General features: G+C 33.6%; 2 protein-coding genes and 1 long non-coding RNA gene across 3 annotated transcripts; all 3 read left to right on the forward strand.

Moving 5' to 3' along the window:
• The first annotated feature begins 348 nt into the window (after positions 1-348).
• On the forward strand, positions 349-2,081 carry LOC139857245 (uncharacterized). Its single transcript, XR_011762421.1, has 3 exons — positions 349-746; positions 1,054-1,197; positions 1,959-2,081. It is a non-coding gene; the product is annotated as an uncharacterized lncRNA (long non-coding RNA).
• A 3,426-nt stretch (positions 2,082-5,507) lies between these two features.
• LOC139845071 (uncharacterized) lies at positions 5,508-7,461 on the forward strand. The gene is made up of 4 exons (XM_071835324.1): positions 5,508-5,722; positions 6,359-6,689; positions 7,142-7,235; positions 7,403-7,461. Exons 1-4 carry the CDS (start codon positions 5,508-5,510, stop codon positions 7,459-7,461), a joined length of 699 nt encoding a protein of 232 aa, XP_071691425.1.
• A 1,390-nt stretch (positions 7,462-8,851) lies between these two features.
• On the forward strand, positions 8,852-16,182 carry LOC139845164 (DEAD-box ATP-dependent RNA helicase 28-like). The gene is made up of 20 exons (XM_071835431.1): positions 8,852-9,169; positions 9,389-9,577; positions 9,666-9,734; positions 9,932-10,038; positions 10,533-10,614; positions 10,825-10,998; positions 11,353-11,501; positions 11,600-11,695; positions 11,960-12,062; positions 12,165-12,227; positions 12,335-12,396; positions 13,289-13,385; positions 13,488-13,606; positions 13,888-13,892; positions 14,709-14,746; positions 15,028-15,129; positions 15,297-15,383; positions 15,471-15,548; positions 15,689-15,957; positions 16,107-16,182. Exons 1-20 carry the CDS (start codon positions 8,852-8,854, stop codon positions 16,180-16,182), a joined length of 2,283 nt encoding a protein of 760 aa, XP_071691532.1.
• The last annotated feature ends 1,205 nt before the right edge of the window (positions 16,183-17,387 follow it).

Genomic DNA, 17,387 nt, shown 5'->3' on the forward strand with positions numbered 1-17,387 from the left:
AAAGTCAAATGGGTCGGCCAATTCTTTGTTCAATCACTAACATTTAGGTCGATTTAGTAACGAGGTTTTTTGCAAAAAGAAATCCAAAAGGGTAGTTTTGGACACATTTGTAACTTTGGAGAATAAACATGTTCAGATTCATACAAGTGTTAATTAATATAAGTCCCTTACAGTTGTTTCTGTTAATTATTCAGGATGTTTCTTCACAAAATGCTGAAAGATTTAGCATCCTTTCAGTGAGTTCAATCAAGTGCCTACAGTGCATAGTTCTGAAGAGATGTGTCGTGTGAATTTAAAGGTGAATTCAGATTCCAAGAAAGATTTAGGAATTACGTGATTCAGGTAGTATTTCTAACTGGTCCAACACTACTAAATTGAAACTCTATAACGTTATCGATTATTTGTTGGGACGTATGGGGAAACCCAGTAACGGGCGTGTGACTAAAAAGTTGTCAATGGGGAAACCCAATGTGGGCCGCATACGAAAGCGGATACATGTGTTGATGCCACTGTGAAACGGGATAATGTGGGTAGTAGGATTTTTGTAAGATTAAGGCCATTAAGTAAGAAAGAAAAAGAAGCTGGTTCAAGATCATGTGTATGTATTGTTTATCAAAAAGAAGTTTACTTGACAATATTCGCAAACGAGAACGATTATCTCAGTCTTAAAAGACTTTGTGGCCGCCATTTAACTTTTGACGCCTCATGTCCAGATTAAGCTTCCAACTTGAAGTTTATTCCATTTCGTAAGTATATAATATTATGTTTCCTACCAATTATTGGTGTGGTGTTAGATAAATGTTTGCGTCATATCCAATTTTACACCTTACTGAAGCTATTATGTATATTTATAAGTTGCTGATTTGGTTTAATATGTGTTGCTTTTTATATTAAACTAAACTGATAATAGTGTTTTGAAATCGTGCTTAACTCATGAACTATGACATAAAGATTGTGCCTGTAAATGCAGTTTTACCGTTTTTGACCGATTATCCAACCCACCCATTATTGGCAAGTGGGATGTGTACATGAACCATTGTTTTAATTTAACAGAACATCGGAGCTTGATGAAGCAGTTCTACAACGAAGGAACGGTTTAGTTTTCTGCTACGGTGCAACCGGTGCTTTTTTTTGGAACAACAGTAAAGCTTAAGCAGTTTACCCTCTTTTTTTCCTGCTACAGTGCAACCGGTGTTGGTAAGACATTTACGATAGTGCGCACTACATAATTTTGGTACTGCATTGTTTCTACTTTTTAATAAGTTTTAAGAACCGACCCCTCTGCTATAAACCAAAATAGTTTCACTCGATAACCAATTTGCCAAACCTAACCATTTTTTTTCTACCTCTATTTATCATGTATTAGTTATAAAACTATACTGAAAGTGTTCTTAGGAAAAGTAAGATAGATGATAACATATAACATGGGGTATAATCTAAAATTATGTGCTATATCTGTTTTTTAAATTTCGATAATTGCAAAGAAATATTGAGCAAAATATTCTGATTCTATCTCAAATGGATATTTTATAAAAACAGTACCTTTATGTAAATTTGATGTACGAACGGACATGACTAGTCTTGATGTTCATTGTAAACCAACACAAATAATCAAATATATGTTACACATATTATGGGATATAACTGTACATGATCATAAGTATAAAACCTTTGAGCGTTATGAAACATGTTTTGAAGTTGATGTGTTATTTTAAAGGCTAATGTAGTTATAAAACATTTTTTGAAGTTGATGTGTTATTTTAAATGCTAATGTAGTTGCTTTATAATGTGTTAGAAGCAATTGGTATAGCTTCTAAGGTAAACTAAACGTTATGGAAGGCTTTTTCTGAACAGTTGATACAAATTAAAATAGCTTCTTCATCTTAAATTAACAGTTCTCCAACATATGCTGGAGATGTTAGAGAATATTAAACTAAAATGTTTTATTTGCTTTTTAGGTTATAACTTGATAGTGAAGCCAGCAAATGCTAGAGTGTATATTGCTGGGAGAAAGCCGTTTGGTGGTGATCGAGCCATTTTGCCATTACAAGCGGAGTTTGATAATGTGGTGAAAAAGGAGATGTTGGCTCGAGATGGTGACCTCGACCACTACAAAAACAGTACTATCTTGACAACAATCGACTATATTGTATCATTAAGTAGTGATGTTTTTCTACCCTCTTATCATGGTCATATGGGTACAAGCCTTGTAGGTATATATCTTGAATTTTTGCAATTTTTGCAGCTTTCAGTCAATTATACTGACTCTGTGTTTTTTAAGGGGCTCGAGCATATGTTGGACTCAAAATTTTTTTTCACAAGGTCAATTAATTTCATGGGGCAACCACAGCCAAGAGGTAAGAGGAGATACAGAGACTAATAACATTTTCGGTGCCTGAATGTATGTGTAAAAGTTGAACCATTTGGCAAATTCTATGCTCTTTTTGGACCCATTTGGGGACCTGTTGCATGATTATCACATTGTATAGTTCTTTGACTTGTGATAAATACACCAAAGTCAATATTGTGAAAATGTGCTTTTAAGTGATAGAACCATATAAAATAATGTATAGTCCAATTGTTAAAGAATAAGTAGTTAATTTTTTCTTACCTATGCATCTTCTTACTAGTGCCTAAAAAGTACATGTGTTGAGACCACTTGAATATTGACTTTTAAAGTCTTAATGAGGTGTTCCACATTGAGTTTTCATGGTAATTCATTTCACAATCAACCACATAATCCAGATAATATTTTTTTGTATAATTTTGAATTTAAGTTATTCGGTTCGATTAAATACAACCTAACAAATACGGAGTACTATATAAAATATAATTATAATTATTCCTACAACTCAATTTTAATTCGTCCCTAAAAAAAACCCGCAAATTCGCGGGTCTTAAGCTAGTTAATATTAATATAAGACACCGTCAAACCTAATTGCCTGAATGAACCAACGAACGAGAGCATACAGAGTATATGAAGAATAATCCTGACGTGTGCAATTAGATAAATCATATTTCAAGTTTTAGGGCACTTTATATTACAAGTTAGTATTTTTTTTTAATTTTTTTTATGAAGTTTTATATCGTTATTCTTGATTTGATAGACTAAAAGAAGAAAAATGATATAAGAAAAAGAAATCGATTGAAGTGGGTAAATAAACCAATGATTCTCTAAAAATATTCAGAAAAGATGAAATTGCTGACGTCAGTATGGTCAGTATGATGTCATCGTTGTAGTGTTAATTAATTTAACTTTTAGTAGGAGGTATCAGTTTGATAAGTTAAAGGAGAAACTAATAGAAACAAGGGAAACAAATTGGAGTGGTTAAATAAATAATGTTTCTTTTAAAAGATAAAATTCAGAAAAAGACAAAGTTGCTAACATTTAATATTTAATATTTAATATTTAATATTTAAGGGTGTGTTTGGATGAAAGTAGCTGGAGCTTGAGCTTGTAGCTGGAGCTGGAGCTTACGAGATAGAGCTGGAGCTGGAGCTTATTTTTTAAGCTGGTAGCTGGAGCATATTATTTTTTATAAGTGTTTGGTAAACTAGCTGGAACTTATTTTTCAGTTCATAAGCTCTATTTTTTTTCATAAGCTACCAAAGGTAGCTTATTTTTTCAGAGCTTATGATTTTCATAAGCTCTACTTTTTTTCTCTACCAAACGAAGCTTATGACTTGGAGCTTATTAAAATCATAAGCTCAAACTCCTATAAGCTCTCATAAGCTCCAACAAGCTCGTCACCCAAACACACCCTAAGTGTACAATATAACAAAATATAGGGTCATGTGAAGTTTTTTCAAATTTTATCTAGTTTAAGGTTTAGTATTTTGGGATTAGTTCTTAAATCCTTAACTCTAAATCGTGTTAAAAACTCAATATAATCATAAATCTATATATTAAACCTTAATTTCTAAACCTTTATTTCTAAAATCTAATATTTAAACCCTTAAAAAACACTCGAAGAATAACATGACTCACGATGAATGTTATCAGGAGTAACATTTATCGATGAATGTTATTTCTTCGAACATTTTCTCATAAAAAAATAAGCATTTATCACAAAATATCCTTTTTAAAGACAAAATTGTCTATTTTATCCTCGTATTTTTCACTTTTTGCCCGTTTCATCCCTGTATTTTATTTTCTGTATTTTTCATCCTTAAAAGCATTTTAAAGTCCCAATTTCATCCCTCACTCTAACGAAGGTTAACTGAGTCCGTTAAAACTATTCACAGGGACTATCCACGAAATCATTAACTAATTAAAAAAAACGAAAGCGAAATGGCTAAAAACCTCTTGTATGACCAAGCAAAACTCTATGGCAAGTCTTTTCCTCTTAGTTCTCCTAACCATCTCTTAACGCCTTAACGATTAATTGGTAACAAACATCGAAAATTTTCGAATCAGTCACGAGACACGGATCAAACGTATCGATATAAAGATTAGCTTATATGGTAAGTAGATCTTTTATTAGTATTGTTACTTAGTAGATCTACTTACCGTATAAAATATATGTATGTATTGTTACTGTACAAAATATAATCATTCGTTTATGTATTGTAGCATATACGTTTGCACAGTATGGGTTTGTATCATTTATGTATTGTAGCATATACGTTTGCACAATTGTCCCATGTTTTTATTGTCTATTGCATAGTGTTAGTATTGGTTGTTTAGTCCTGTCACAGATTGGTAGTTAGTTACCATAACATCTATATTATATCTCCAATATACTTACCATGTTTCAAGTTCAAAGTTCAAACGAATTAAAAATCGGTACTAAACGGATAAATACCGAATCGAGCATCCACATCTCATACGTGTACATCATGTCTAGCACAATGGAGTTCGCCTCAAAGGTCAGAAGTTATTAAATCAAATTAACATTAATATCGATACATTTGATCCGTGTCTGATTCGAAAATTTTCGATGTTTGTGACCAATTAATCGTTAAGACGTTAAGAGATGGTCAGCAGAACTAAGAGGAAAAGACTTGCCAGAGAGCTTTGCTTGGTCATACAAGAAGTTTTAGCCATTTGGCTTTTGTCTCTCTTTTTTTTAATTAGTTAGAGATTACGTGGATAGTCCCTGTAAATAGTTTTAACGGACTCAGTTAACCTTCGTTAGAGTGAGGAATGAAATTGGGACTTTAAAATGCTTTTAAGGATGAAAAATGCAAAACATAAAATATAGGGATGAAACGGGTAAAAAGTAAAAAATACAAGGACGAAATAGGCAATTTTGTCCTTTTTTAAATGTTCATATTTTTTACGTCATCTTAATGTGTTTTTAAAAAAATTAAAGAAAAAGAATTAAAAAATTACTTTACCCTTCCAAAAAAAAAAAGTGCTTCATTAAATCTAACAAAATATATATTCAAAAATATAATAAAATAAAATGAAACAATGAGATGCATAACTCGCCACGTAGAAAACAGAGTTGAACTCAGCCGATTATTCATCATCGCTAACGAAAAACGTTAATCCGACGACGGTGATGGCGATTCGACTCCTAAAAGTGATTCGGATCACAAATTATTCTTCATCAACATTACCTTACTCTATTTCGAACCTTGTTAGGTGGGGTTCATCATCTTCTTCGTCTAATAACAACAAAAAGAAGATGTTTGATGATCGTTTATCGGGTGTTATAGATTCCGTTAACGACCGTAAATTACCCCCTGAACTCCGTGGTCAACGTAATAATGTCAGGTACCTTTTTTTTTTTTTTTTTTTTTATGTTACTATTACTTATACCTTTTTATTTTTATAGAAGTACTCCCACAAACAATTCGTGTGCGGATTTTGCAAACTCTTTATGAAATATTTTATTTTTTTATTATCATTCGCATACATGGTCTTAGTTTCGTATTAATGTTTCGAGTATTAGCTTAGTCGAACATAACTTTGCAAATTATCCTTCAATTGTAAATTTGGTATCGGATTGCAGTTTATATTAGGGGTTTTAAAGCTTTAAAATTTGAGCAATAAATGTGTTTACTCGAGTAAATATTGTCGAATGTTACTCTCCATTTTGAAGAAGGATAAACCTAAGCATTATGATAAAGTGCATCCTAGTTAGAATCCTTTGCTAGTAAACTAAGCATCAATTATGATAAAGTATATCCTAGTTAAAACATATTTTTGTAGCTACTCACCCGAGGCCGTTTTGTTTAGGATTTTTTTAGTTTGGTCAGGCCTCATTCTGGATTCATTCGTCGGATAAAAACAATAATAAAAAATTAATTGTAAACGTTTATCAAACCGCTAAGTTATCAACAGACATTAGTAAATATAAAACCGCTAAGTCATCGGATACGTTATAACGTTATTAGTAAATATGATCAGGTCAGAAACAGACATTATCAATGTTGTGGAACAAAGAATTTGGCGATCTATGGAAGAAGGCCATTTTGAAAACTTACCGGGGAAAGGCAAACCGCTAAACTTAGATAGTAATCCTCATGCTGATCCAGCTGAGGACACATTATACCGAATACTTTCTAAAAATAATTGTGCCCCCGAGTGGGTTGAACTTAATAAAGAAATCAGGGGCGACATTGCTACATGGCGGATAACTTTAAAGAAAGCTTGGATTTGCAAAGAGAATGGAGATATGTTCAAATGGGATGAATATTCAAATTCTTTGAAAGCTCAATTGCGCAGTATCAATAATAAGGTTAGTTATCACCGCTATTTACTTAAGGGCAAATGGCCCGAAAATGTAACCTATGTTACCCAATTTGACAATCAAGGTAACCCCAATTTGCCTAAGCCCGAAATTCACCTGTTTAACAGGCCGGCCGCATATATGATCTTTTGGTCATTAGTAAGGGTATTATTGATATTACTATAATTTTTGTACCTTCATAAAAGTAAGAAAAAACAATTTGTTGCCCCCTCGATGAAATAACCCCGCCTCTGCTTCTGAATTGTATGAAAGCAAATCAGATCAACAGTCAACACCATAAGTCTTCCTTTAACAATACTTGAACAAATCATAGGTCGATGAATTGACCATTCCTTCACCCCGCTTCATTCATTCCCATCCCAAAAAGTCCTTTGATCTGAAGGTAATCTTAAATTTGTCGCTTTTGGTACCGAGACTCACTCAAGTGATCATTCTTGCAGGTTTTCAAGTATAACCTGATAGTACCATTTGGACGTCAAATGAATGGTATAAACTGGGAAAAGGAAATTAATCGTCTCAACGAAGTACAACCTGGTACATGACGAAACGAGAAGGGTTGTGTTATCTTAATCTATGTAATCTTTTCGCATTCCATTAGTATGTTTTAAAGTTGTTTCATTAGTATGCTAACAAAAAATTAGAACAAAATTCTTTTTTTTTTTTTTTTTTTTTTTTTTTTTTTTTTTTTTTTGTAACTGTAGTTATACAGAGGTCTCGAACGAGCTCTTTTTCTATTTTCAATTGTATTATTATTATGTGAGATTTTGTTTTTTGTAATATATAATATTTGTTAGTACCTACATCTTATATAATAAGATAATAAGTGTCCCCTGTTATACTTGAATTGTCTTAAATCAAATGTTCATATCGTGCTTTAATTGATCAATCAAAAGAAGTTCAATTGGAAATGGATGATATTATATTGAGTTCTAGGGGAAGTAGATGATGTTTTATTGATGAAGAATGAAACTGTTGGAGGTTTTTGAAATTTTATGCATTTCCCAAACGATTGATTATAAAGATACGAAAAGGAAATGTCCATAAAGCACATGCGTGTAGAAAGCACAAGTTCAAATAGCAAATCACACATCATACATACATTTATACAACAACATATGTAATGTTATATTTGGATTTAAATCTTCCTATTAGGTAATGCATGTAGATTACACCCGTCTTTTATGAAATAAAAAAAACTTATGAATGTAATATTGTTATATGGTTTTGAACTATATGGTGAACTATATAAGTGGTGGGCTACTTTGGTTGAGAAATTTGAAGGTTGTATTATTACCAACTCCATTCCATTACAAATCACTACTTACCTTTTACACACACTTAAAAAATATCATTAATTTCATTTTCCTCGATAAAAGAATCTTCTCTATCCATCCAGAATAACCTCTTTTGATCCTCGATTAAAATACAAAGCGGACACTTAAAATCGAACATCTCAAAATAGTAATGTTGACACTAGTAGTGGGAAAAAAAAGTATTTGGTGTTGGGTAGTTTTATTAATGAGCCCTAAGGAAATGGCCAACTTTTAATTAGAGCCTATTATTTTAAGGTTTCCTTAAAGGGCTTGAAGCCCATTTAGGAACGAGCACCATGCAGTTCAGCAGTTGAAACAAGAAAACGAAACCTTAAAACCCTTTGCATGTAGTCTCTTCTTTCGCGTTCCTACGCACCACTCCAATTCATCTCTCCCGCCCGACCGCCTGACCGCCTGACCTTTTCACCGGTCTGGTTTGCGGTTTATCTTTTCAATTGATTTGCATCAAGGTTAGCTTCGTTTGTGTGCCGTTAAAATCACATTGCTAGATAATTTATTAACCAATAATAGCATTTATTTATTGCATACTTTTATTTTTGTGTCTAATTGAAAACTAGATTATGTCTGATATTCCTCCAATTATTAAACACCTTTTATTTACTTTAAGATTTAATTTAAGTTTGAACTTGACACTTCTAGTTAATTGGTTATGCTAGGTTAGCTCTGCTCTACATAACCTAATAGTGATGGTTATTATAAGGACATATATGTTTCATTTATTGATTTACTGTAAGTATTTAGTATTAATGTAAGTTTATTCTGATACCTAAAAGTATTAGGTTAAGCAAGGCCAGGTTTTTTCTACAAAGCTTAATAATGATGGATTCAGAGTTTGCATTTGAGCCACCTAGTGATGAAGAAATTGACTATGAAGATATAAATAGTGATGGAGAAGATGAAGAAGAAACCAGTGATGTAGAAGAAAAAGTAAAAAGTAAAATAAAGACACAATCTCCATGGGATTTTTCGTCCTATACCGAATCGGTTGCGGAAGAACATGCTCGTCGTAGCACTACTTCAATCGATGAAAAAATCTCAAAGTTTGTACAACAACGTAGTCATGTTGAAACGGTACCGGAGAATGAGGAGGCTGATAATGATGATGGATCTTCTGATTCGGAGCCAGATCGGCAGGTCAGTAGTGTTTATTTATATCCACATAAAGACTTGTAACTAGAGCTAAAATACTTACTCTATGAAACTCATTTACATGTTGCAAATAGCAACATATCTTATATGGTATAGTTGTGAAAAGGTTGGTGATTTATGCTATGTGAATGAGAGTTGTAATTATTATAAGGAAGTGATAGTGTTATAAGGCACGATTTTGAACTAACTGATTGCAAACTATAGGAAGATTTTAAACCTGAAGAAGACGATGACGATGTTCCTCCTACAGCAGGGGGTGAGGATAGTAAATTGTTCTTTTCAAAGGCAGTTGGCGTTAAATTTCATGCAAATTCGTTCATGGATCTCCACCTTTCTAGGCCATTGCTTCGAGCTTGTGAAGCCTTGGGATACAGCAAGCCAACACCTATTCAGGTTATAAATTATAATCATCTACTGACATATTGATTGTCATATATTCACACTCATGTCATATGCTGAATGTTTATTGTATAATCTCTAGGCAGCATGTATACCTTTGGCGCTTACTGGACGTGACATATGTGGTAGCGCAATTACTGGCTCTGGGAAGGTATGTTACATATTTGTATCAATTGAGGCGGGAATTTTGACCCATATACTTATTTATGGGTAGATTTAAGTTACGTTATATCTTTAGTTGACCAAAAGGGTAAAATTTATGTCTAAACGGGCACACCAACTAGTATTATAAGTTCAAAGATATGTCTTGGTTGAAATTGATCAATATTTTGGGTTCATACTTTGCAGACAGCCGCCTTTGTGTTGCCTACATTAGAGAGATTGCTGTTTCGTCCAAAACATAGACCTGCAATAAGGGTCCTAATTCTTACCCCTACGAGAGAGTTGGCTGCTCAGTAAGTACTATTTTATTTAGCTGGCGTTGATAAACTATTCATTCTTGGATATTGAAGAATCTTCCTACCATTCTGTTTTTTTCTTAACTAATGTTATCACTTGAAGAAGTTTACATATTTGATATTTGAAGTTCCAATTAGGATGACTTTTTTAACTGAAGCTGATAAGAGTTTGTAAATGTATTATGTATTCAACAAGTAGTTTTTATGTTAGTACATCGGGCCAATAACAGTTCTACCCATGATGGGGTATTATGTTTGTAAGACTTCTGAAATTTGATGCTGGTTGAATGTTGTCGTTGATATTTTAGCTTTTTGGTACATAAAAGGTTCAACTATATAAACTGGTCATTTATTTTACTTTATTGCTTGCAATTCTAGATGTATAGGACTAGTGGTTATTATTTCTATCTTTTAGTCATGTAACTTTTTGCACTCCTTTGTTTGTTATTGTAATTAGATTTTGTATAATTATGACTTGGATGTTTATTCAGGATTCATAGCATGATTGGAAAACTTGCCCAGTTTATTACAGACATCAGATGTTGCCTTGTTGTCGGTGGCCTTTCAACAAAGGTATGTTTAGCATCTCATATTTTCTTATCAGTTTAATAAACCCCGTTTAGATACTTTAATTTGATTACTGTGAGCTAACATTTAGATAATCAGAAGCAGAGTCTTGATACAACAATACCTATTTTTATAAATGTGATTAATCTGCCTATCTTATTACCAAATTGTACTTTTTTGTTTATTTATTATTATATTATTTGAAATATGTATCAGGCTCAAGAAGCAGCATTGAGATCCTTGCCAGATATAGTTGTGGCCACCCCTGGACGTATAATAGATCATTTACGCAATTCAATGTCTGTGGATTTGGATGATCTTGCAGTCTTAATCCTCGATGAAGCAGATCGTCTTCTTGAGCTCGGATTTGATGCTGAGATTCGTGAACTGGTAATTTTGAACTGTTTACTCTTTTTTAGTCTTGATTATTAGAGTTCCCAATTTCTCACCTTTTTATAAATGGGTCAGTTCGGGTTACTTTTATTTCTAATGAGTCAAATGGGTTATATCTAAAGACCTAGCTCCGAAGGAACCAAGTCAAACTGGTCTAAATGTAGTATAATTCTATAAAAAACCATCTAAATTTGTGAATTGTTTGGTCATATTTTATATATACATTTGAAGTTAACTGAAATTACATTATGTATTTTGGCATTATCAATACTTTTTTTTCCTAAACAAACATATTGAGCATGCCCCCATTGTTAATATAGATCTTTTTGTGCCTTTGGGTTACCATCGCAGGTGAGACTTTGTCACAAAGGTAGACAGACTATGCTGTTTTCAGCCACTATGACTGAGCAAGTCGACGAGCTTATCAAATTATTGCTCAACAAACCCTTGCGTCTCTCTGCTGACAAGTTCATAAAGCGTCTGTCAACATTGACCGAGGAGTATGGGCAATTTTCAAATCACTATGAATATATCATTTATCAATATTTATCAAAGCAGATTATGATATATCCATCTTTTTTCACTTTGTCTTGTATAGGGTTGTTAGGATTCGTAGAATGAGGGAAGGAAATCAAGAGGCCGTTCTCCTTGCATTGTGTTCTACGACATTTACTTCCAAAGTGATCATCTTTAGGTAACTAAACATGCAAATTTGAAATGCTATTTTGACTAAATAGTGAGCGAAGAGCCGAAGATAATTTTTTTTGGGAGATATGTTTATTGAACTTATATGGGAAACTGTTTGTGAATTGTCTATTACTTTTACACCAAGTGCGTATGTATTTGTAGGTTTAAAACAAGTTGTTTTTGAATTGAGTTTACTTCAATGTTGTGTGCCTATGTACTTGAGGTTGCTTTGTGCTGCATATTGAACTGATTTTTACCTTGTTATTAACAGTGGAACAAAACAAGCAGCACATAGGCTAAAAATATTATTTGGCTTAGCTGGCTTTAAAGCTGCCGAGCTTCGTGGAAATCTCACCCAGGCCCAACGTTTAGATGTAAGTTTCAAATTCTCATTGCCTACTCTAACTTACCAATCAAAGAAAGAGAACAAGAAATTTTTGTAGCTGTTGTATGACATAAGAACATTGTCTGATCAGGCCCTGGAACTTTTTAGAAGGCAGGAAGTTGATTTTTTGATTGCAACTAACGTTGCTGCTCGTGTAAGTTGCCACTTTTTAATTAGTATTTGTTTCTAAAATGGTGCGAAGGATGTAACATAAAGTTAATGGTCAACAATGAATATTAACCCCTTTAATGGTTTTTACAGGGGCTTGATATTATTGGAGTTAAAACTGTTATCAACTATGAGTGCCCACGTGATCTGACTAGGTAAGCTTTCTCGTTTATTGCTTCGGTTTATCCCTTTATCATTTACATGTTTACACTCTCTTATCTTATTATCATACCTTCTCGGATTTCCGCGCGTTGGGTGTTGTTTTTAGTAATAGTTTCTGATCAACTTTGCTTAAAAAGATGATTCTTTTGATTATCGAAATAGTGCAAGTTTCAAATATTCATCTTTGGATTGATCCACTTCTAACGCATTTGATTATCTACTTTTAAACCTAATTTAACATACTTTTGGCCACATTCTACCCGAGTCTCTTTTTTACCTCCATTATATGTCATGTTATGTTATTTTTAGCCTCTCATTTAGTAAGAATATGTGAGACATTCAACCTGCACATGGTTTAATTATCAGAACTTCAAACAGACATTTAACACTATGTTTACAATTTTATGGCCTGCTTTCGTATGACTCAATTATCGTTGGCAAACTGAGGGGTGTGCCATGTCGCACCGTGCGTTCAGGGGTGCGCCACCATCGTCCACCACATCAGGCTATAGCCTAGCTCTGATGCCATTTGTAAGATCGCTAGCTCTGATGCCATTTGTAAGATCGCATAGCCCAAACACAATGTCCTGCAATATAAGCCCAAGAGTCCATCCTTTTCTAAAACCAATTGTTATTAGAGGGACTTCCCCTTAGACTTATATACATACATTTGTTTTTGTCTCCCTCCTATGTGGGATAGGTTTGCACCCCAACATATTATGCAAACAATACCGTACATAAACGATGGTATGTATGATTTTGATTACCTTATGATAATCTATCAATCACCATTTTCAAATTAAAACGGTTTCAAACACTTATATGCTGTCTCAATGTCTCTATATTCATGATGTGATAAATCTTCTAACTCTATTATTTTTATAGTTATGTTCATCGAGTGGGTAGAACTGCTAGAGCTGGTAGAGAGGGGTATGCTGTTACTTTTGTCACCGACAATGACCTATCTCTTCTAAAAGCTATTGTGAGTAAACTTGTATTCTATAAATACTTTAGTTATTGAAAGTGTCGCTGTATGTATATTCGACAAAAATCACTGGGCCCAAATGTGACTACTTTATCACAGGTAAAAAGGGCCGGTTCAAAGCTGAAGAGTCGTATTGTTGCGGAACAATCAATCACTAAATGGAGTCAAATGATAGAGGAAATGGAGGATCAAGTAGCTTCAATTCTTAAAGAGGAGAGGTTTGTATTTATTTTATCATTAGCATTTTTGTTTTTTAATGTACTTTTTATAACATGATTATTAAGTGATGTGTAAATGATACAGGGAAGAAATTGTTAGGATATTAGGACCCAAACAACGCTAGTAATTCTACAAGATTACTAGCCGAGTAGTGATACTATCAAGATCACTCAACCCACTTAATGAACGAAAGATAATAAATGCGAAAATGTAAATCGACACAAGATATAACGTGGTTATATGCAATCGTTGTGATTGCTTTAGTCCACGGACCAACTAGAGATCGTTTATTTACTGAATATTTGAGAGTGGTGTGTTACAATGACTATGAATGAGCTCTATATATAGAGCAAACAAGAAACCAACCAAACTACAACTTGATCTTCAAGTGTGCTAGTAATCATGAAAGATAAACCAACTAGCCATGCTTTACACCCACTAATGACATGATCACAGCCACAATTAGTGGTGTAAAGCAACCCACTAAGCACCTAAAGTGAAAGGAGAATCAATCAAGATCGGATCTCATGTGTGCAAGTTGCCCACTTGCTGCCAGACATCGTGCGCGCCGTGCACACTTAAACGTGCGCGCCGTGCACACTCCCAAACTTCGAGCAAGCCTTCTGATCAAAACTTCTCTAGTGCGCGCAGGGAGCGCGCCGCGCACCATCACCGCGCACAATCAATTTGCTCTGTTTTTGATCTGTTTTTCTCTGTTTCACGCTTACCGAAATCTGCAAAATCCGTGCAAGTGTTGAAACAGTTTTTAGTGACACTTTTTCCAGTTTTGTTTAAATGTCTCCACACTCCAACAATCTCCCACTTGGAGACTTTGAACAAGCTCCATTCATATCAATGAATTTACCAAGAACATTAAACCACCTTCGATTACCGCCAAATATCATTTGGGACACGCACGCTCAACTCATTCTTCGGATGAGTAGACTTTCGATAAAAGGTCTTCAATACTACTTGTTAAAAGGTCTTCAATACTACTTGTTAAACTTGGGACACGCACGCTCAACACATCCGTGCAAGTGTTGAAACAGTTTTTAGTGACACTTTTTCCAGTTTTGTTTAAATGTCTCCACACTCCAACAGAAATGGCACTAAGAAAGGCTGAAATGGAAGCGGACAAGGTAATTCATATGCCGTATTTTATCATCAAGCTAAAGCATGTGCAGGGTTTTACTACAGATTAATATTATATGAATATGAATAGCTACATTTTTTTTATAAAAGATGATTTTGCAGTTTTTGAACATTCAAAACACATTTGAGTGACTTTCGACCTGTATGATCAATTCTTATGGCTAAATTTCATTGTTTTTACATCTCGTTTGGTGAAAAATTTACGTGTAATCCTAGTTTACTGAAATACTTACTATATGTGTATAATTTGTGTATCTATGACTTACAGGCAGAGAATATGATTACACACAGAGATGAAATATTCTCTCGCCCCAAGAGGACTTGGTTTGTTACCGAGAAGGAAAAAAAACTTGTTGCTAATGCTGGAAAGGTAAGTTTTTTTATGGCTTGTCGCATGCCCCCTATTATGTGTAGCTTTTCTTATGTAATAGAATAAATCTTTGTAAAAAATTCTTTTCATTATGTTGAATGACAGTTTATGAGCCACTGTTGATGTTATTTAACTTTTTTTTTTCTTTTAAATCGGGACCTCAGGAGACTGAAAAAGGTTCTAGGAAGAAGGTGATGAGTGCTGAAGAAGCTGAAGAGCGTAAAAAGAAAGCCAAGAAAAAGCGAGAGTATGAGGTGCTTATTGTTTTTCCGTTGATTTTATAAAAAAAAAAAAAAAAAAACAAGTTGAATTCAGTTTGACTACTTTTTTGGTACTTGCAGAAAAATCTTCCTAGAAAGAAGAGAAGAAAGCTTGAGGCATCTAGAGAAATGTTAGAAGATGAAGCAGAAGAAGCTGGGGTACATCACACTGTTTCCTTTCTGTATAATATAAAATAAAATTAGAAGAAACATTTATTTTTAAAATGACAGTTTTATCAGAATTTATATATATCGATAATTAATTTGCATTGTCATAATTTCTGTGGAAGAATTTACAGGGTAATGCAAGAAACAACAAACAAAAAGATGGCATATCTCTGGTTGATTTGGCTTATCGGCGTGCAAAAGCAGCAAAAGGTGCTAAAAAGGCAGCTGATGCTGGCAGGGTTGTAAGGACAAATAAGAAATCAAAAAAATCTTCTCATTCAAATAAGTCAAGACCAGAAGAAATGAAGGAACTTTTCCAGAACGATATGAGCGAGAAGAAGCAAAAAAGAAGTGCAAGTGGAGGCGTGAAGAAGTCATCTTCGTTTAAGAGCAAATCAAGGTACTGCTTTATTTTTGGTACTTGTTTTAGTTTCTTTTATATTTATACTAGAGGTGGTGAAGTGGGCGGATTGGGTAACTGCTCAAATTGGTGAATATGTTTTAAGTGTCAAAATAGGTCAGATTGGTTAATTATTGTATTGTTTGAAGCAAGGTTGCAAAAATTGCTACTCAGGGAGTAATCAATCGGGATTTTGGAGGGAGTAATCGGCAATTTGGGGATTAATCGAATTTACACATTTGAATAATAAGTTTCAAAACTATGTGTAAATATAGAAGAAAATCATAAACATCACCGTATATTTTAACATAATTGCCTAAAAATATAAATACAATCGTTCATTTCTTCAAAAACTCTAAAATTCTAGTGTAAATTCATGTTGAAATGTGGACCAAATTTGACTTTGCCCGAGTTTGAACAACAAATCCGATTTTGATCTATTAATCGACGTTGACTGATTAATTAAATTGATTTTGGAAAATCGGTTCGGTCCGTTTTCAAAAAGGAGTATTCGGTGTTTTTTTATAGTAGAGGTTTGAAGTAATCAATGTGTAAATATAAATTTATTAAAATTTATCGATTTAGGATGTTTATACTAAAATACATTTTCTGCAAGTTCCAACTTTGTCATTCCCATTCATAGAATCTGGTAAGGATAAGTTACATAATACTTGACCTTGATCAATATCTCATGAGTAAATGGATCATTTTGCATCCTTGCACCAAAACACATGTAGTAGACGAACTATGTGATATCAAGTATAGGTGGAAATATTTGTGTATAAGTAAGGTAGGTAGGGGATCAAGTGCGGATTATAATAGCAGGTTCATCACAATCGGTGTATTTAATAAAATTAGTTACGAGGTTGAAGGTTTTGAAGCATTCAACCTCTTTATGTTCAGTAACAAAAAGAAAATACAGCATGATTATATAATACACAACACACAGCAAATGATATTTTTAATAATTGAAGGAAGAATGTTCTCAGATCTATTTGTTTCGGATATGTATCTGGTTTTTTGTTTGTGGTTATGATATAAATCTTGTGGTACAGGTACAAGCGGAGGTAGTAACTGTATCCTCGGTGGTAGTGGCGGATCTTGAACACAATGTTTGAGGGGGACAGTTTTGGTACATAGTTTTTGGGGCCAATCTTGAGCATAATATATGATTTTTTGGAGGCCAATCTTGAGCATAATATACGATGAATATTTATATAAATCAAATAGCTTCTTAGATATCGTGTAGAGCAAATATCTAATTTAAAATTCTTTTTTAGCTTCCATGTATATATTGTAGTTAGAGTATCATACTTTGACTACTGATACAGCACTGTAAAGAAAATGACAGCTAAAACATAGAAGTAGTGGCTGCAGGATTTGAACCAAGGCCAACTCTAAATTCTGAAATTGCAGCTTACTAAATGCAC

Source organism: Rutidosis leptorrhynchoides, chromosome 1 (genome assembly GCF_046630445.1).
Source record: "Rutidosis leptorrhynchoides isolate AG116_Rl617_1_P2 chromosome 1, CSIRO_AGI_Rlap_v1, whole genome shotgun sequence".
Taxonomy (NCBI): domain Eukaryota; kingdom Viridiplantae; phylum Streptophyta; class Magnoliopsida; order Asterales; family Asteraceae; genus Rutidosis; species Rutidosis leptorrhynchoides.